Below are 20,436 nucleotides of genomic sequence, written 5' to 3' on the forward strand. Positions count from 1 at the left end.
GAGTCAGACAACTGCCAGGAAGTCAAGGGTTTAACTCCCTGAAACTCAGAGCAGCAGCTGGATGGTTGAGAGGTGTCTGAATGGTCCAAGGGGAAGGGGAAGGGAAATCTAGAGAGCAACCAGAAGCGCTGGTGTGCAGATCCACTGTTGGAACAACGGTCAATTGACTTTGGACAGGTAGAAATATGTGACAGACAGGGGAGATTAAATGCACAGCGGTCCTGTTTCAGGCCAGGCAAGAGTTCACCTCCCCAAGCAGCCAGCAGAGGTGAGCTAAATTAGCAGGGGTGACCTGAGTTAGCACAGCTCAGCTGAGTTAGTCCAGGCTGTTTTCCACACCACCTGACATCTCTCCCCCATAAAAGGGGCTGGTTGGGGAGGGACACTCCTGGGTTCCTTAAGGACAGTCTGAATGTGGCTGGGGCATTTGGTTGGTCCTTGCACTGTGCAGTACCTTGTGATCCTTTGGTCAGTAAAGTACTCTGTGTTATCACTGGATGTGAGTGTAGTTTGTGATGTGCTTTTATCATTTTTTCACAGTGATTTTGTCAGTAAACTGTCCTCATCCCAGCCCACAGAGCGTCTGTCTGTTTCTCCTCCGGGAGTGAGCATTATAACCTGACCCTTGTACATGACTACCAAGGGAACGGTCCTAAAATTGCCTGATGCCATTTTAGGACTCTACCAGTGTCCACCTTCAAACACACTGAACATCCAGAAATATCTCCCAAACAAAACATACGAGGCATGAAAGATGGGTCTGGACTACAGCCTCCCCAGGTAGCACACTAGCAGCACCAGGAACCTTGGGGCTCAGGGCTTTCCTTAGAACGGGAACAATCCTGACAATGCCTGATGTCACTTTTGGAATCTACCAGTATACACTTTCCAACTGCTAAACGAACAGCAATAGATCCTTAAAAAAAGCTTTGAGGGATGAAAGATGTTCCTGGATTGAAAGCTTCTGCGATAATCCACAAGCAGCCCCAGTACCCTTAGGGCTCAGGGCTTTCATAGACAACAGAATCTTCCTGGCAGTGCTTGACATCATTTTTCGGGCTCTAACAATGTCCAGATTTGAAACTGCAAAATGTCCAGCAACAAATCCCCCAAAAGAAAATCAAAGGCTGAGAGATTGTCCTGCCTTGAAACCTCACTAGGTAGCCCACTATCAGCTCCAGCTACACTTGGACTCAGGTCAGTCCTTACGAAGGGAATGGTGGTGACAGTGCCTGATGTCATTTTCTGGCTCTACCAGTGTCCAAATTCTAAACTGCTAAATGTCCACCAATATCTCCCAAAGAAAAAGTGAGAGGGTTGAAAAAAGTTGCTTGGAATGGAACATGCCCAGGTAGCCAACTAGCAGCCCTAGTAACCTTGGGGCTCAGAGATTTGCTTGCTAGGAGAAGAGTCCTAAGAGTTCTTGATGTCATGTCCAGGCTCTGCTACCATCCAGCTTTGAAACAGCTAAAGCTCCAGCAATAACTCCTTCCTAAATAAAATTTGAGGGATGAAAGATGTTCATAGGCTGAAACCTCCACTATGAGAGGCAAGTAGCCCCAGTAACCCTTGAGATCAGGGCATTCCTTGCCATGGGAACGATCCTAACAGAGTCTGATGTCATTTTCAAGCTCTACCAGCGTCACCCTTAAAATATTCTAAATGTAGAGCAATAGTTCCCCAACCAAAGGTGTGAGGAATTGAAGAGGTTCCTGGCCTGAAACTCCCCCAGGTAGCCCATGAGCAACCCCATTAACCTTGAGGCTCAGGGCATTCCCAGACAGGGAACAGTACTAACAGGGCCTAATGTCAATTTACAGATCTACCTGCATCCACATTCAAAACTTCTACATGTAACACAATAGCACCAAAGCAAAAGGTGTGGGGACTGAATCCTCCCCAGGCACTGCACTAGGAGCACTGTCAAGCTTGGAGCTCAGGGCATTCCTAGCCACGAGAATGGTCCTAAAAAACCCTGATTTCATTTTCGGCATCTACCTTCATCGACCTTCAAACATGCAGAACGTCCAGCCATAGAGTCCCAGGTTCTTTAACACCAGTTGCTGTCATTTTGTTAGAGGGAACACAATTTGGAGAGATACCTGCATGCACACATGTGCACTGTTAACAAAATGGAGCTGCACTTCAAACTGACCTTGACAAACGCTGGGATTTCCAGACCAGAAAGATCAAGAATGCTTCCAACCAGAAGAGATCTTCTCCTCCTGACCATATTTTGTCTGGGCTGGAATTAATTCTCATGTTTGCAGCCCCCAGAGTTCTGTGGGTTGGATTTGTAAGCAAAAAAAGTCTAACTAAATGGATTTGTTCCTTGCTGAGCAGGGCTTGCACAGCATCAAGGGCTTTGGACTAATTTTGCTCCAGAAATGAGTCAACTGGGAGTGCTCAAGTGCCAGGAAGGGGACAGAACAGGCCCAGCTGACCATAACTGACCCAAGGAATTATCCATACTGTATAATTACAAGAGTGAGCCCACTGTTGTGTTGCACTTGTTGTCTGCAAGGATGGGCTGGTTTCAGCCAGGATAGAGTTGATTTTCTTTCTGACAGTGGGTGTAATGCCGTGTTTGGGAGTTCAGATGAGAGCAGTGCTGATAACACAGGGATGGTCGAGTTGTGTCCAAGCAGTCAGGGACTTTTCAGTTTTTTATGCTGCCCTGGTTCCGAGAACACGAGTTGCACCCAGGGAGCTGGGCGGGGACACAGCCAGGACACAGCCAGGTGACCCAAACTGGCCAAAGAGCGTATTCCATTCAATTGTGTCATGCTCAGATGATGGCTGGAGGGGAGAGGATCGTGCAGATGCAGGACATGCAGTTTTGGGGACTGTCCAGGTTCAGGACAGCTCTGAGCTGTTCCCCCTGAGCTGTGAGGTTCAGTGAGAAACTGCATTGTGCAGCACCAGTTTGTATATTGTGCTACAAAGTCCTGTTGTTGTTGTCAGTCTCTCTCTGCTGGCCCAGTAGACTGTTCTCATCCCAACCCACGATGTTTTGGGTGTTTTGGTTTCCTTTTTTCTCCCTTCATCCCAGCCATAATCCACCCCCCACACCGTGTTGAAGAGAGAGAGTAGCTGTGTGGTACCCGGCCCTCAGCTGGGATGAAACCATGACCAAAGGTTCCAGCACAACACCCGCACATCAAGGCAGCTCAGACATGATGGGTGGAGAACCGGGCACAAGAAGAATTTGGTCGTTCCAGGGGATGCCATAGCAGTCAGAGGTGCTGAACAGGGATCTGGCCATGAGCACATTGGGCTGCACTGGGAGGAGCGTGGCCACACAGACAAGGGCCCTTCTTGTCCATCTGGATGCAGCACTGGTGAGGCAACTTCTGGAGCAGTTAGTCCCGGTGTGGGGCTCCCCAGTCTGGAGAAATGGGGAGGAACACTCATGTGGGCAGTAAAAGTATGCCAAGTTACAATGAGGGGTCTTGTGTGGAGAGGTTGAGTGACCATTGCTTCTTTAGGGCGGAGAGAGGGGAGGCTAAGGGAAGCCCTGTCTGTGGTATGTGGAAAGCACATAGGGTATCAAATCCACTGAAACTGCAGCTTTGAAGTGGGTTTGAGGATAAAGAAATGTCACTGTGAGGACAGTGCTGTGATGCAAATAGTCACTCAGAGGAAGTGTGGATGAGCTGGTGGGTTTGTGCTTGTGGGAGCAGCTGGTGTGGAGGGAGAGACATCGGAACAGGCAGGGACATCATGGGGTGAGATCAAGGTTGGGAAAGGTGCTGGGTGCTTGCAGCCTACAGGGAAACAGGCACAGGTGTGGGGCAGTGTGGGATGGGCTGTGGTGCAGATGGCCAAGGGTGCCAGCCAGGATGAAAGGGCCTGATAGTAATGAGGTCTTTGCCCCCTTAGCTGTGGCTGATGTCCCTGCCACAGAGGCTTCAGAGGAGACACATTGTCCTCATGGCCACAGAGCATTGTTTTCCCCTTGCACCCACCCCAGGGTAGGCCTCCATGAGTCACATCCCTGTCCTTCCCTTGGTGTCACACTCCCCACATCCCAAGGAAGAGCCCTGAGACACAGGTGAGGGTCAGGATCTCCCTACCCAGGTGTTGGGGGTCAGCGCTTGGCATTTCAGCTTCATCAGACCCAGCCAGGGTGTCCTCAGCATCAGAGCTGCCTGTGCTTTGCCTGGGTTTGTCCTCATGGCCTCCAGTTGTCTGCTCTAACGAGCCCATGGGGAGTCTTTGTCTGTAGTGACTGTCGGTGGGGCCTGTAAATGCTTCAAGGTACTTTGGGCATTATTCCTGACTAAACATCTGGAGAGGTTTCATCATTCTTCTCTTGCTACCTTGAGGTCTGTGGACTCAGAATAAAACACACCATGGGGCTCATTAACATCCAGAAACCCCTTACAACCATGGCTCTTCAAGTCATTTTCTTTAAAAAATATAAGCCTTGTACAACTAATTGGAGAGGTTTTATTTGAGTGATGACAACTTCAAAGGAGTTTCACAATGCAGGATTTTTTCTTAGGAAAAATGTTTCTGTCACATCTCAGATCATGGAAGAAAGTTCAGCAGCATGCTGCAATGGGGGCTGGTCCAGAGGTGTCTTAAGGAGATCTGGACAGGCAGGAAAAGCAGTCTCCTTAGACCCAACCCTTCATGTAAAAACCTTGCCCTTCCCCAAGCCCACCAGTTCCCTCCCTGTCCTCCTGGGACTCCCAACACTTTTCCTGGCATCATCTGTGCTCACAGGCACAGACAGATTTCTCTGACAACAAACAGCAGTTCAACATGACACAGTTTAATACCCATGAAATCTCTCTCCTCAGCTGCTGCTACGGCCAAGCAGCGTGTGAGGGGGGTCAGCTTTCAGAGGAGATTCTCTCCCAGAACAGTTTGAATCAGATACATAGAAAGGTCACTTATCAACACACTGACCTCTGACCAAACAGTTCATTAGACTTCTGAAAGATGGGACATTTCCAACTCTCTGAAACTCAAAGGAAGAACCAGAGAGCTGAGCAGCATCTGAAGAGCAAGCGGAGGTGGAATCCTGTGATCAAAGTGAAGTGCACACATTCAGCCAGTCTGCTGAAAAGATGTCCTTAGGCATGGCTGTGCCATCAGGAGAGGGTGAAACACCTGCCTGACCAGGGACATGAAAGAGCCAGACTGGTGGTGATGCAGGTACAGGGGAAGGGGAGTGTTTCTATGCAGCCCAGTAGCAGCCCCAGTATCCCTGAGGCTCAAGGTTTTCCTTAGAAAGGGAACAGTCCTAAATTTGACAAATGCTGCTTTTGGGCTCTTCCCTGTCCTTATTCAAACTCCCGAGCCACTTAATGTATATTTTCTGCCCTGTCCAACTAAGAAGGGGAGTAATAGACTGACTTTGGTGGGCGTCTGCCCTCCAGCCAGGACTAAACTACAAAAATATTAAGAACAGAAGGAGGGCCAGGGCGGATCTCCCACCTTTATTGAATGGGGGGGGAACCGTTGTGGTGGAGGATGAAGAAAAGAGGCTGATGTCTACATAGTTAAGCCTTCATCACTGTCTCCACAGCATCCTCCTGGAGAAATCTGAGCACCTTACCAGGGAGACATAATGCAAAGAGAGCACAGTTTTTTGTTACAGAATGTCTGCATCACACAAGACCATGAGATCCTGGGTTAGGAATGGGATAAATGTGAACCATGTCAGTATAGAAGAGATTCCCTTGAAGCCCCTGGTGAAGTCCATGGTCAGTGAGGTTGTTCCTCCACCGCCCATTCTGGATGATGTGGAACACTGATTCTACCTGCAGCCTGTAGACATCCCCACACTAGAGCATGTGGAGACACCTGAAGGAGGCTGTGACCTCACAGGAAGCCTCTGCTGGAGCAGGTTTGCTGGCAGGGCTGTGGAGGACCCAGGCTGGGGAAGTCTGTAACTGAAGGAGGGCAGCCCATTCAAGTGACCCACCCTGGAGTAGTTGGTGATGATCTGAAGCCATGTGGGAAGGACTCGCATTGGAGGGGTTCATGCAGGACTGTCTGCCATGGGTGGGACCCAATGCTGGAGCAAGGGGAGACTGTGAGGAGTCCTCCCATGAGGGGGAAGGAGCGGCCATGACAATGTGTGATGAACTGACCCCAATGCCCATTCCCTTTCCCCACCCCCTTGCCACCCAGTTGGAGGAAGGGGAGGAGTGGAGAGTGAAGTGGACCCTGACCAAAAACCGGGAGGGATATGGGGTGTGTTTTAAAGTTTGGTTCTTTTCCTTTTTCCTCATTGCTCTACTCTCTTTGGATTGGGTAATAAATTAGATGGGTTTCTTGAGAGTAACTCAGGAGAGTGACCACTGCATTAACTCTCCCAGTATTTAACCTGACCCTTTCTTACATCTTCTCTCCCGTATTCAGCTGAGGACGGGGAGTGATAGAGCAGCTTTAGTCAGCACCTGGGTCAACCCACCACACGTTCAACAAGAGGTTGAAGAGGAAGAATAAGTACATAGGGGTGTGGGGTCAGTGCTCATAGGCTGCAGTAATGATCATGAAACTCTTGCCCAGAAGAGCAGCCAGGTAGATGCCCAGGAAGAGCCAGAAGTGCAAGAGCTGCAGCTCCTGTGTGTCTGCAAAGGCCAGGAGGAGGAACTGGCTGATGGAGCTGCTGTTGGACATCTGCTGCCTCTGGCTATGGGAAAATGTTGCAGAAGTAAAAGACAGAAGTCAGGAGAGATTTATATACAAGGAAAATTCAAATGTTGCCTTTGTGTCACAAGCTCCTAGGTATGGATGAGGAGCTGAAGCCTCTTCCATGGGCCAGTGCTGTGTTCCCTTCCAGCACCAGGTCTGCAAAGCAAGGATGAGGGGTCTGGAATAACTGGACTGACTCCTTTCTTTTCACAGGGGACAAGAGTTGCCTCCCTGTCCCTGTCTGGGGGTCCTGTATCATGGGAAGACAAGAAAAGGGAATTGTGCTGCCCAGCTCTGGTTTGATCAGCAGAAACAACTCTGCTGGACACAAGGATTTCTCCCCAGCCAAGGGAGGGAACGTCAGAGAGGACTTCAGTATTTTTCCAAGTTAGTTCCTTGGAGCTCCAGGGACACCTTGCAGGAGCCTGTGGGGAATGGAGTGTGTGATGTATTCACCTGCTCCTCTGCTGGGAGCTGGGCTGGGCTCCTGGGACAGTGGGAGCTCATGAAACATTACAGCGCTGCAGAGAGACAGCTCTGCCCAGGAGCAGCTCCTCTGCCAAGCACACAGGGCTGGAGACACTGCCTGTAGGCACCGAGGGGAGACCTGTGAGGCTGAGAGAGCTGACGGATGCTGAGAGCTCACTGGAGGAGAAATCTCCACAGCACTCTGCCTGGTATGTCTGTGGGTGCAGGGCATTGCAGGTTCTGTTCCTGGAGGGATCTCCTAAAGCTGGGACATGGGGCAGTGTGTGGGGTCTGTCAGGAGGACAGATTCTCTACAGGACCAGGAAGTGCTGCCTGGAAAGGATGTCCTTCTGCCCCATCAGCTCTCTTTTCCTGGGCATGGTTGCAGAGGTGTGAAGCAGAGTGTGCACCCAGGGGTGCCCAGGGCTGTCCTTGTGAGCAGGGTCAGCACTCAGACTGGCTCATGGGCTTTCTGCAGCGATAGAGAGAGCACCTGTGGGTTTGAGGTGTGACCCAAGGAAAAGCAGCTTAAAGTCCTCCTGCTGTAAGAAAGTGCTGAATGGGTCAGCTTTGCTCCCAGCTCCAGCTGATTCCTGAGAAATTCCAAAGGCACTTGGAGGAATAACATCAAGGAAACATTTTCCTGATGCTTTCCTGATTATCCTTAGTCTTTACTTTGACTTCTCCTCTCCTGTGGGCTGTGCTGACTGTGGTAGATGAGAACTTATTACTCTCCTCAAGAATGTGAAATGAAAGCACAATTCTCATTGAGATGGAGCTTTTCCTGAGCCCTGCACTGGGGCAGTGCCCTGATGCCAGGAGGGGTCTGCAGAGCAGAGCTGAGCGCAGGGCAGGTTGGATGAGTTCTGTGAGCACAGGGCACAAGGTAAAATGGGCAGAGAGAAGCAGCTGCAGGGACAGCTCCAGGCAGCACAGACATTTTCAGGGAGGGAGAAGGAGCTGCTTCCAGAAATGCCACCCAGCACAGATTCTGACCCCAGGATTGTGTGGCTTACTAATGAATCTTTGGATAGGCTTCTATAGAGAAAAGAAACCCCTGACTGTATTTCAGTCTGTCCCTGTCGTTCCAGCTTTGTCTGAATAACTGGGGCATAGGGTAGCTGACACCATGGCTGATGGACAGAGCAGCCCTCACCACTCTGCACTCAGGGGAAGGTTTCACTGGCACTACAGCAGCAATGTCAGGGAGTTCTGAGAGGAGAAACACAGGAGAAAACCAAAGCTCCAAAGCTCTGCTCTGCCCTCAGATTAAACTGGAGTGACAGTGCTGAAAAGCTCATTCCTATCCACAGGGGATTTAGTCTGAGATCACACCATCCTTCTATTTACTGACTGCTGCCAGGCAGGATTGAGTTCTTGAGAGCTACAGCTGACCCTCCTCCCAGCAGTGGCCCACTCAAGCCAGCACAAAACAGACCTGCCATTAGGGACCTGGAAAACTCCTCCAAAATACAGTTTTTCCTCAGAGAAGAGTTCCCTAAATTCTCACTGCCTTTTCCTATTTGGACAGGATTTTGCCTGCAAAAACATATGTCCAACAGCAGCTCCATCAGCCAGTTCCTCCTCCTGCCCTTTGCAGACACACGGGAGCTGCAGCTCCTGCACTTCTGCCTCTTCCTGGGCATCTACCTGGCTGCTCTCCTGGGCAATGGCCTCATCATCATCACCATAGCCTGTGACCACCACCTCCACACCCCCATGTACTTCTTCCTCCCCAACATCTCTGCTACTGACCTTGGCTGCATCTCCAGCACTGTTCCCAAATCCATGGCCAATTCCTTGTGGGACTCCAGGGCCATTTCCTACACAGGATGTCTGGCTCAACTCTTTTTTTGTATTTTTGCTCTCCACAGAGTACTTTCTCCTCACTGTCATGGCCTATGACCGCTACGTTGCCATCTGCCACCCCCTGCACTATGGGACCCTCCTGGGCAGCAGAGCTTGTGTCCACATGGCAGCAGCTGCCTGGGCCAGTGAGTTTCTTTATTTTGTGCTGCACACAGCCAATACATTTTCACTCCCCCTCTGCCATGGCAATACTCTTGACCAGTTCTTCTGTGAAATTCCTCAGATCCTCAAGCTCTCCTGCTCAGATGCCCTCAGATGCTCTCTCAGCACAAAGCAGACCTCCAAAAAGGCACCTGCCAAAAGTCTTCCTTAATCCAGAGAGTCAATCTGTCGGTGTTCCCTAAGAATTCACAAGTTTTTCCTCACATAAATGTTCCCTAAATTATTACTGTGCCTTTTACTCCTTGGACAGGTCTCTGTGCCAACAGAAACCAGATGTCCAACAGCAGCTCCATCAGCCAGTTCCTCCTCCTGCCCTTTGCAGACACACAGGAGCTGCAGCTCCTGCACTTCTGTCTCTTCCTGAGCATCTACCTGGCTGCCCTCCTGGGGAACGGCCTCATCATCATCACCATAGCCTGTGACCACCACCTCCACACCCCCATGTACTTCTTCCTCCTCAACCTCTCAGTTCTTGACCTTGGTTGCATCTCTACCACTGTTCCCAAATCCATGGCCAATTCCTTGTGGGACACCAGGGCCATTTCCTACACAGGATGTCTGGCTCAAATCTTTTTCTTTTTATTTTTGATCACAGCAGAGTTCTGCCTTCTCACAGTCATGGCCTATGACCGCTACGTTGCCATCTGCCACCCCCTGCACTACGGGACCCTCCTGGGCAGCAGAGCTTGTGTCCACATGGCAGCAGCTGCCTGGGCCAGTGGGTTTCTCCATGCTGTGCTGCACACAGCCAATACATTTTCACTGCCCCTCTGCAAGGGCAATGTCATTGACCAGTTCTTCTGTGAAATCCCCCAGATCCTCAAGCTCTCCTGCTCAGATGCCTTCCTCAGGGAAACTGGACTCATTCTGGTTAGCTTTTGTTCTGGTTTTGCTTGTTTTGTGTTCATTGTGGTGTCTTATGTGCAGATCTTCAGGGCTGTGCTGAGGATCCCCTCGCAGCAGGGACAGCACAAAGCCTTTTCCACCTGCCTCCCTCACCTGGCCGTGGTCTCCCTGTTTGTCAGCACTGCCATGTTTGCCAATCTGAAGCCCCTCTCCATCTCCTCCCTATTTCTGGACCTGGTATTGGCATTCCTTTACTCGGTGGTTCCACCAGCAGTGAACCCCCTCATCTACAGCATGAGGAACCAGGAGCTCAAGGATGCCATGTGGAAACTGCTGACTGGAGGGTTCTAAGCAGCAATTAACTGCTCATCTTCTTCTGCATATCACTGGCCATGGAACTCAATTTAGGACCAGCCCGTGTTCAATACTTGTTTTAGTTGTTGGGATTTTTTTTTCTTTCTTGTTTGTCAAAGCTATATTAACATGGGACATGTTTATCTTATTCCTAATTAAGTTTCTCCAGGTCTCATGTGATCCAGACACTTTGTAATGACCAGCTCTGCTCCCTTTCCATCATACCTGCCTGAAAGGTACACAAAGTTTTCTTTTATTTTCTCCTGACATTTACAATAATTTTACAAGCACATTTTCACCAGCTGAATCACTTGAGAGCTTCTCTGAATTGGCAATGTTTTCCCACCATGACAGAATGTGAATTTCCTGCAAATGTATCATAGAATCTATTAGGTTGGAGGAGACCTTTATGATCTTTGAGTCCAACTACACCTAACCCTGCCCACTTGTATGGGGCTCTGATTTGAGACCATGTCCTCAAGCACAACATCTACACACCTTTGAAATGTGAAATGAACAAGACAGAATTACTTTGTGATTAGTATTTACACTGTGATGTGTCTCTGGGAAGGTCTCAGTGGTGGTCGGTTGTGTGTGGTTATTTGGTCATCAGGCGACAAACTGCCCTGTGAGTCACCCATTGTGCATATTTCAATCTAAGTGCTGTTGTTATTTCCCCCTCCGCTCTCTGTCCCAGTACACTCTTCTTAAGTGAACCCATAAAGGTTACCTTTTGTCTTCCCATTCTTCTCCCCATCCCTGTGTACCGTGGATGTCACAGTGGACAGGCTGCCTCTGTATCGCGTGTGTCATAACAGACAGCCTACCTCTGTACCAGGGGTGTCATAACAGACAGCGTGACTCTGTACCGGGGGTGTCACATGGACAGCCTGGTTCGCTGCCACTGGTTTCGTAATGGACAGCCTGCCTCTGTACAGGGTGTGTCTAGCACCACTTGCCTCGGTACCGGGGTGCTGTAAAGGACAGCCTGCCTCTGTATCATGGGTTTCTTGCACCCTGTGTGTCTGTACAGGGTGTGTGGTAACGGACAGCCTACCTCGATACTGGGGGTGTTGTAACGGACAGCGTGACTCCATAACGGTGGTGTCTTGCACCCAGTGCCTCTGTACCACATGTGTCATAACGGACAGCCTGCCTCTGTACCAGGGGTGTCATAATGGACAATCTGCATCTGTCTGGGTCATCTCGCACACTGTGCCTCTCTACCAGGGTGCTCTAAAGGACAACCTGCCTCTATACTGGGGGTGACTTGCACCACAATTCTCTATAAGGGGTGTGTGGGAATTTAAAGCCTTCTTCTGAACTGGGTGTGTCTTAATGTACAACCTGCCTCTCTACCAGGGATGTTATAATGGACAGCCTCCCCAGCTACTGTGGATTTCACAATGAACAGCCTGCCTCTGTACTGGGGGTGTCATAATGGACAGCCTGCCTCTATACTGGGGGTGTCTTGCACCGTGTGTGTCTCTACAGGGTGTCACAATGGACAGCTGTCCTCTATACCAGAAGTGTGGTATTGGACAGCCTGCCTCTGTATCGGGTGTTTCATAACGGACAGCCTACCTGTGGAAGAAGTGTGTCTTGAACCCCGCAGCCATGTACATGAGATGCCAGAATAGGAAGCCTTCCTCTGTCATAATGGACAACCTCCCTGTGTGCCATGGATGTCACAATGAACAACCTGCCTCTGTACTGGGGATGTCACAATGGACAGCCTCCCTGTGTACCTAGACAGCAAGGCTGGTGATGCTCGTGCCAGCCCATTGTCAAAGAACCCAATGTTCTGCTTCTCACCCCATGCTCAGAGCCAGGGATTAATTTCCTGACTCTTCTCATTCCATCCTTCCTTATTGCCTATAGATAGGAATGATGGAGGAAAACACTACCTGTACCCCAGATCCTTGCACCATGTGTCCCAGGGCCCTTAAACCCTTTTTCTCCCCTTTCTCCAGCCCCTTCATGGCCTTTGCTGAGCAGCCCCGTCCCCCCACCCAGCACAGCTCCTCTCCTCACCACGCTCTGGCTTTGCTGGAGTTTGTCACCAGCAGTGACTTCCCCTTGAACCACAACATCCTCCATCCATCCTTCAGCACATCACTACCCAGCCACTCGGGTGGATGAAGCTCAAACCCAGACAAACCAGGGAGCACGTCAGCAAAATTAAAAGGCTGAGGAAATTAAAACATTAAGTGAGAAGAACAAAGACTTCACACACGAGCTGGAAGACGAATTGAGCCCAAGGGAGAAAACAGCTCAGGGACCTAGAAGGGAGTGAAAGATCATAGAATCATAGACTCACAGACTGGTCTGGGTTTGAAGGGACCCCATGGATCGTAGAGTTCCAACCCCCTACTACAGGTGGGCCACCAACCTCCAGGCATGGAGCTACACAAGGTTGCCCAGGGCCCCATCCAACCTGGCTTTGACCACCACCAGGAATGAGGCATCCATCAGCTCGCTGGGCAGCCTGTTCCAGCCCCTCACCACTCTTTCTGTAAAAAACTTCCCTGTAATATCTAATTTAAACCTTCCTTCCTTTAGCTTTACCCCCAAAGGGGGTATGCTCTCTTTTCTGGCCAATGTACCTGTCAAATCCCTTCTTGTTGTTTTGAACATCCCTTGCCTTGGCTTTCCTGATGGCAGCTCTGCAATCCCCAACAGCATCCCTGTATTCTTTCCAGGCAACACACCCTTGTTTCCAGAGCTTGTATTTGCCTTTCTTTTCCCTCAGTTTGACCAGCAGGTCCTTGCCCAGCCATGCTGGCCTCCTGCCCCTCCTGCCCAGTTTCTTATTCAGAGGGACAGAGAGCCCTTGAGCTGTCAGAAAGGCATCCTTAAAGAGTAGCCAGCTGTCCTCAATATTTCGGTCTCTAAGGACCACATCCCAGGAGATCTTGGCCAACAAGTCCTTAAACAGCCTAAAGTTTGCTCTCCTAAAGTTCAGGGTCCTGATCCCACTCTTTGCCAACCCCACATTCCTTGAGAACCAAACTCACCCAGGGCATGGTCACTGCAGCCCAGGCTGTCTCCAGCCTTAACGTCTTTAGTGATGTCCCCCACGTTGGTGAGCACCAGGTCCAGCAGCGCATTGCCTCTGGTCGGTCTGTCCAGTACCTGAACCAGAATCATTAAGCCACAATGATTCTTCCTGTTTGCACACTCCATTCTACTCAATCCCCAACAAACCAGGAGGAGCATCAGCCTGAGCTGCCTCAGTACCAGCCCTATTCTCATTGCTGCTTCTCCACAAACCTGAACAACGTGCAATGACCCTCCAGCCACTTTCTCAACTCCTGTTCTGAACTCCAGTGGCAGCCTATTGATCCTAACATGAATCGGTAGCCAACCAGTACAACACCCATTTACCCCAACTAGCCAAATAGCATCACTCACTTACTTTACCATCCTTCTAATCCTCTTCCCAACCATTGGGGCATTAGAAAACAAAATCCTAAACCACTAAAAAGACTCCAACAGTTTATTAAAAACATTGGCCTTGGAAACAAAAACCTGAAGATTATATCCCTTCTTAGAGTGACTGCTCAGAAAAAAAGGATTTGAACCTTTATCTCCAACTCCCAAAGCTGGCATTTATATTAAAACTATTCTCTGAAACCCCCTAAACTGCCCGAATTGTCCCTCGAGCCAACAAGCTGGAGCCAACAAGCTGGAGCACAAGCTCCAACACCACAAAGTCAACAACAAGCTCCACCCAGCAATCCAAAACATACCCACACCCCATGAACACAACATCACCACCCCACTAACGTCTAACCCAACAGAAAGAACACCCACACTATCAACGGTAACCACCCCAAACTTCCAACACTCCACAGAACCACCAACAAACCACCCAAGAGGAAGCACCAAAACAAATCCCACTATATAACCCATAACCCGTCAGTCTCCTCCCTTAATCCCTCAGGTTAAGGATCAGCCACCAAAGACACAGAATACAAAAAAACCACCAACATCCCACCCAAATAAACCATAAACAACACTAGGGACACAAAAGGGAACCCCAAACTCAGCAACCACCCACATCCTACAACAGACGCTCGTATTAAGCCAACTACCCCATAGTATGGAGAAGGATTTGATGTAACCACCAACCCTTGCAAAACAAAACACAGCCCTAAAAACACGTCAAATAAATCATATCTTCTCACTGAGCATTTCTCCAAGATCTGTGGCTCAAAAAGACACCCCTGTATGCTTCAACTAGAGGAACTAGGCACTCATTTTACTGTAGCTTGGTTTTTTCCTTTTTTTTTTAAACTCAAATTCTTCAGACCTAAGGCCCCCCCTACCCCTGCCATGAGCACAGAATCGTCCTGTGTGCATAATAGTCATGCCCTAATTACATTACAATTCATGTATTAGGACGATATATACATGTTCTAGCCCATCATATGTATAAGCTCCAACTACTATCTATGTACATCCTACTTTAAAGTAATTCTGAGTTAATCAAATAAGGAGAGGGAAACACTCTTTGTACTAAAGACACAGAAACCCGACTTTTACACAACTCCAACCAAGAATACGGATATTCCCACCCACAACAAATCCATGGTCCAGGCCAAGACATTCATGGTCCTGGACTAAACATGCCACCAATTCTCAACATGCCGCTATCTTCAGACCAGGTTATTTATTAATCATTCACCTCACGAGAGATCAGCAACCCAGTGTTAGAAACACCTTACACGCCCAGCTTCAGAGCCATTCTTTCCCCTGCACCCCTAGCACATCTTGCTCTTTTCTGCCTCTGGTTCCTGTATCAGGGCCATAACCCAATTAATCCTCAGACCTTGCTCTTTATGAATACATTCAAGCTATGTGAGTGTATCTCACCCTTGACCGAGTCACTGGCTGATTTCAGTGCTGCTGGTTCCCGTTGCTGGGTTTCTTCCACGGGCCCCCCAGGTGGCTGCAAGGGGAGATTACTATTGGTTTACGTGAGCATCAATGGCCCTTGTCCCATATCTCACCTTCTAGAACATCTGAATGAGACAGTGTAAGTATCTGGGGAAGGCAGATCCTGACCCTCACCTGTGTCTCAGGGCTCTTCCTTGGGATGTGGGGATGCAACACAAGGGGAAGGACAGGCGTATCAGACATGATGCCATCGCCTGGGGTGCGTGCAAGGAGTCAGCCATGCTCCATGGCCATGATGATAATGGGTCTTCCCTGAAGCCTCTGTGGCAGGGCCAGCAGCAACAGCCAAGTGGGCAGAGACCTCATTTCTATCAGGCCCTTTCAGCCTGGCCAGCACTCTTGTCCATCTGCACCACAGCCCATCCCACACTACCCCACGGCTGTGCATGTTCCCCCGCAGGCTGCAGGCACCCAGTGACCTTCTCCACATTGTCTGCACCCCACCATGTCCCTGCCTGTACTGCTGTCTCTCCGTCCTCACCAGCTGTTCCCACAAACACAAAACCACCAGCTCATCTACGCTTCCTCCCAGTGACTTCCTGCACCACAGCATTACCCTCAGAAGGACATTTCTTTATCCTCATGTCCACTCTGATCTTCAAAGCCGCAGTTTCACATGGATTTCCTTTCTTATGTTCTTTCCACGTACCAAAAAGGCTTCTCTCAGCCACCGTTCCCCAGGCTAAAGAAGCCTTTGTCTCTCAGCCTCTCCACACACGATCCCTAACCATATCTTGGCAGACTTTCTCTGACCACATGACAGTTCCTCCTCATTCCTCCAGACTGGGGAGCCCCACACTGGGACTGACAGCTCCAGAGAGGGCTTTAATGGTGCTGAGTCCAAATGGACAATAGGTGTCATTGTCTGCATTGCCACAGTCCTCCCAGTGCAGCCCAATGTGCTCATGGCCAGATTCCTGTTCAGCACCTCTGACTGCTATGGCAGCCCCTGCATTGCCCAAGTTCTTCTCCTGGTAGCCGGTTCTCCACCTGTCATGTCTGAGCTGCCTTGATGTGTGGGTGTTGTACTGGCACCTTTTGTCATGGTTTCACCCCAACAAGAGCCGAGCACCACGCGGCCAGTCTCTCTCTAAGAGGGAGTGTGTGTAGGGGGAGATTGGGGTAGTGGGGGAGGGAAAAGGAAACCAAAAAACTCTAAACCTCACGGGCTGGGATACAGACAGTTTACTGGGACAGCAGAGAGAGAAACAACAACAACAATAGGACTTTGTAGCAAAATACACACAACTGGAGATCCACAATGTAGTTTCTGACCGAACCCCACAGCTCTGGCCACACAGCTCACAGCCATCCCGAAAACATGTGTGTCCTGGAGCTGAGTTCTCCTGCCCCCACCAGACTCCCTTTATGCTGATCATGGGGTAATTTGAATAGAATACACTTCTTGGGCAGTTTGGGTCACCTGTCCTGGCTGTGTCCCCTCCCAGCTCCCTGGGTGCCACCCGCCATCTCATTAGTAGTGGAGTATGAACAACAGAAAAGCCTTTGATTGTTTGGACACAACTAAAGCCTCCCTGTTATCAGCACTGCTCTCATCCTGACACCCACACGTGGCTTTACGCGGGCTGCTAGAAAGAAAATCAACTGTTTCCTCCCAAAACCAGGCCACCTTTGTGCACCACAACAGTGGGTTTACTCCATACAGTATAGATAATCCCCTTGGTCAGTTATGGTCAGCTGGGCCTGTTCTGTCCCCTTCCAGGCACTTGTGCACTCCCAGTTGACTCATTTCTGGAGCAGAATTAGAAAAAGCCCTTGATGCTGTGCCAGCCCTGCTCAGCAAGGAACAAACACCTTTATTTAGAATTTTTTGATTACAAATCCAAAGCACAGAACTATGGGGGCCGCCAACATGAGAATTAATTCCAGTCCAGAGAAAATATGGTCAGGAGGAGGAGATCTGTTCTGGTTGGAAATCTTCTTGATGTTCTTGTTCATCAAATCCCAGAGTTTCTCAAAGTCTCTTTGAAGGGAAGCTCCATTTCACTAATGGTTCACATGTGCTTGCAGATGGCTCACTAACTTACAAAAGGACAGCAATAGGTGCTATAGAACCTGGGACTCTATTGCTGGTTGTTCAGCACGTTCAAGAGTGGATGATGGTAGAGACCGAAAACGACGTTGTCAGGACTGTTCCCATGGCTGGGAATGCCCTGAGCCCCAAGGTTAATGGGGCGGTTAGTGGGATACCTGAGGAGGTCTCAGGCCAAAACCTTTTTCCCCCCTCGCACCTTTTGCCATGGAGCTGGTGCTGGACATTGAGCAGTATTGAAGGTGGACACTGTTAAAGCTGGAAAATTATGTTGGGCAGAGTTACATCCACTCCCATGGCTACAAAAGCCCTGACCCCCATGTTCCTGGGGCTGCTAGTGGGATACCAGGGGATATGTAAGGCCATGAACATCTTTCATCCCTCACACCTTTTGTTTGGGATGTATTGCTGTGCATATAGCAGGTTCAGAGGTGGACGCTGGCATAGCCAGAAATGACATCAGGCAATGTTAAGACCCTCCTTTTGTCTCTGAACACTCTGAGCCCTAAGGTACTGGGGCTGCCAGTGGTCTACCTAGGCAGGATTCATTCTGGAAACATCTTTCATCCCTCACACTTTTGTTAGGGATCTCTTGCTGTTCGTTTAGCAGTTTGAAGGTGTATGCTGGTAGAGCCCCAAAATGACATCAGGTAGTTTTAAGACAGTTTCATGTCTAAGGAAATCCTTGAGCCCTGAGGTTACTGGGGCTTCTAGTGGGATACCCAGGCAGGTTGAAGGTCAGAAACATCTTTCACACCTCAAACTTTTTCTTTGAGAGTTATAGGTGGACTTTTAACTTTTTCTAAGGTGGATGCTGGTATTGCTGGAAAAAGACATCAGGCAAATTTCATACCATTGTATTGTCTATGAAAGCCCTGTGTCCCACAGTTACTGGGTTGCTACTGGAATACGTGGGGAGATTTCTGGCCAAGAAGATTTTTATCCCCTCACACATTATGTTTGAGGCTGCAGCTTTACATTTATCATGTTCAAAGTTGGATGCTGGGAAAGCCCATAAATGACCACAGGCACTGTTAGGACTGTTCCCTTGGAAAGGAAAGCCCTGATCCCTAAGGTTACTTGGGCTGCTAGTGGGCTACCTAGATAGGTTTCAGGCCAGGAACATCTTTCAGCACTCAAACCTTTTGCTTTGCAGCCCTACTTGCACATTTAGCACTTCCTGAGGTGGACACTGGTTGAGCCTGAAAATGCTAACAGGGGCTTTTAGGATCACTCCATTGTGTAAGAATCACAGAATCACAGAGCCACAGTATGGCCAGTGCTGAACTCTTTCAAGGAGTTCTCTGTCCTTCTTGAACTGAGAAGCCCAGAACTGGACACAACATTCCAGGCGCGGTCTCACCTGGGAAAGGAGGAGAAAGGCTTCTCTTGACCTACTGAACACACCCCTTCTAATACACCCCAGGATGCCATTGGCCTTCTGAGTCATGAGGGCACATTGCTGGCTCATGTTCATCCTGCAGCATATGAAGGGGGTCACCGTTCAGAGGATATTCTCTCCAAACCAACTTTTGTTCAGATACATAGAAAGGTCACTTAACAACACACAACTTCTGCGAGAACCATTAATTAGACATCTGAAAGATGGGACATTTTCAAATGCTCCGAACCTCAAAGCACACACTGGAGAGCTGAGCAGCATCTGAATGACCAAAGAGCAAGAGGAGGTGGAAGCCTGCTGAGCAAAGTGAAGTACATACATGTATCCAGGCTACTGAGAAGACAAAACAACAACCAAAACCCTACTAATAATGTGAGTTCCATGGCCAGTAATGTCAGTAATATGCTGAAGATGAGCAGTTCATTGCTACTTAGAAACATCCACTCTTGAGTTGACACAAGGCATCCTTGAGCTCCTGGTTCCTCATGCTGTAGATGAGGGGGTTCACTACTGGTGGAAACACTGAGTAAAGAAATGCCGCTACCAGGTCCAGAAAGAGCGAGGAGATGGAGGGAGGCTTCAGGTAGTTGAACATGGCAGTGCTGACAAACAGGGAGACCACGGCCAGGTGAGGGAGGCAGGTGGAAAAGGCTTTGTGCCGTCCCTGCTCCGAGGGGATCCTCAGCACAGCCCTGAAGATCTGCACATAGGACACCACAATGAACACAAAACACACAAAATGTAAACAGACACTGACCACAAGGAGTCCAATCTCCCTGAGGTAGGCATCTGAGCAGGAGAGCTTGAGGATCTGGGGGATTTCACAGAAGAACTGGTCAATGACATTGCCCTTGCAGAGGGGCAGTGAAAATGTGTTGGCTGTGTGCAGCACAGCATGGAGAAACCCACTGGCCCAGGCAGCTGCTGCCATGTGGACACAAGCTCTGCTGCCCAGGAGGGTCCCATAGTGCAGGGGGTGGCAGATGGCAACGTAGCGGTCATAGGCCATGACAGTGAGAATATAGTACTCTGTGAAGATCAAAAATAGGAAGAAAAAGATTTGAGAGACACATCCTGTGTAGGAAATGGCCCTGGTGTCCCACAAGGAATTGGCCATGGATTTGGGAACTGTGGTGGAGATGTAGACAAGGTCAACAATAGAGAGGTTGAGGAGGAAGAAGTACATGGGGGTGTGGAGGTGGTGGTCACAGGCTATGGTGATGATGATGAGGCCATTGCCCAGGAGAGCAGCCAGGTAGATGCCCAGGAAGAGGCCAAAGTGCAAGAGCTGCAGCTCCCGAGTGTCTGCAAAGGCCAGGAGGAGGAACTGGCTGATGGAGCTGCTGTTGGACATCTGCTTTCTGTGAGCATAGACACCAGTCCAAGGAGGAAAAGGCAGTGAGAAGTTAAGGAACTTCCTTAAAGAAAAGGTCTTCCAATTCTTAGGGAATACACTCAGATTCACTCTCTGTATTCAGGAACATTTTTGTCAGGTCCCTTTTGGGAGGTCTGCTCTGTGCTTGCTTGAGGATGCCACTGCTGGGAGGAGGGTTGGCTGTGGGCTCTGGAGAACTCAGTCCTGCCTTGCAGCAGTAAGGAAATAGAAGGATGTTGTTATCTCTGACTAAATCCCCTATGGATAGGAATGAAATTTTCAGCACTGTCA

The 20,436-nt window shown here is 49.5% G+C and overlaps 2 protein-coding genes across 2 annotated transcripts; one reads left to right on the forward strand and one right to left on the reverse strand.

Moving 5' to 3' along the window:
- Nucleotides 1-9,426: 9,426 nt before the first annotated feature.
- On the forward strand, nt 9,427-10,350 carry LOC311202488 (olfactory receptor 14A16-like; the record flags this gene model as incomplete). The annotated part of the gene is made up of 1 exon (XM_084277073.1): nt 9,427-10,350. One exon carries the CDS (start codon nt 9,427-9,429, stop codon nt 10,348-10,350), a length of 924 nt encoding a protein of 307 aa, XP_084133199.1.
- An 8,850-nt stretch (nt 10,351-19,200) lies between these two features.
- Nucleotides 19,201-20,124, reverse strand: LOC311202489 (olfactory receptor 14A16-like; the record flags this gene model as incomplete). The annotated part of the gene is made up of 1 exon (XM_084277074.1): nt 19,201-20,124. The coding sequence occupies one exon, from the start codon at nt 20,122-20,124 to the stop codon at nt 19,201-19,203; it is 924 nt and encodes a 307-aa protein (XP_084133200.1).
- Nucleotides 20,125-20,436: the final 312 nt, after the last annotated feature.

The sequence above is a fragment of the Gallinula chloropus genome, assembly GCF_964237585.1.
Source record: "Gallinula chloropus genome assembly, chromosome: 30".
Classification (NCBI taxonomy): domain Eukaryota; kingdom Metazoa; phylum Chordata; class Aves; order Gruiformes; family Rallidae; genus Gallinula; species Gallinula chloropus.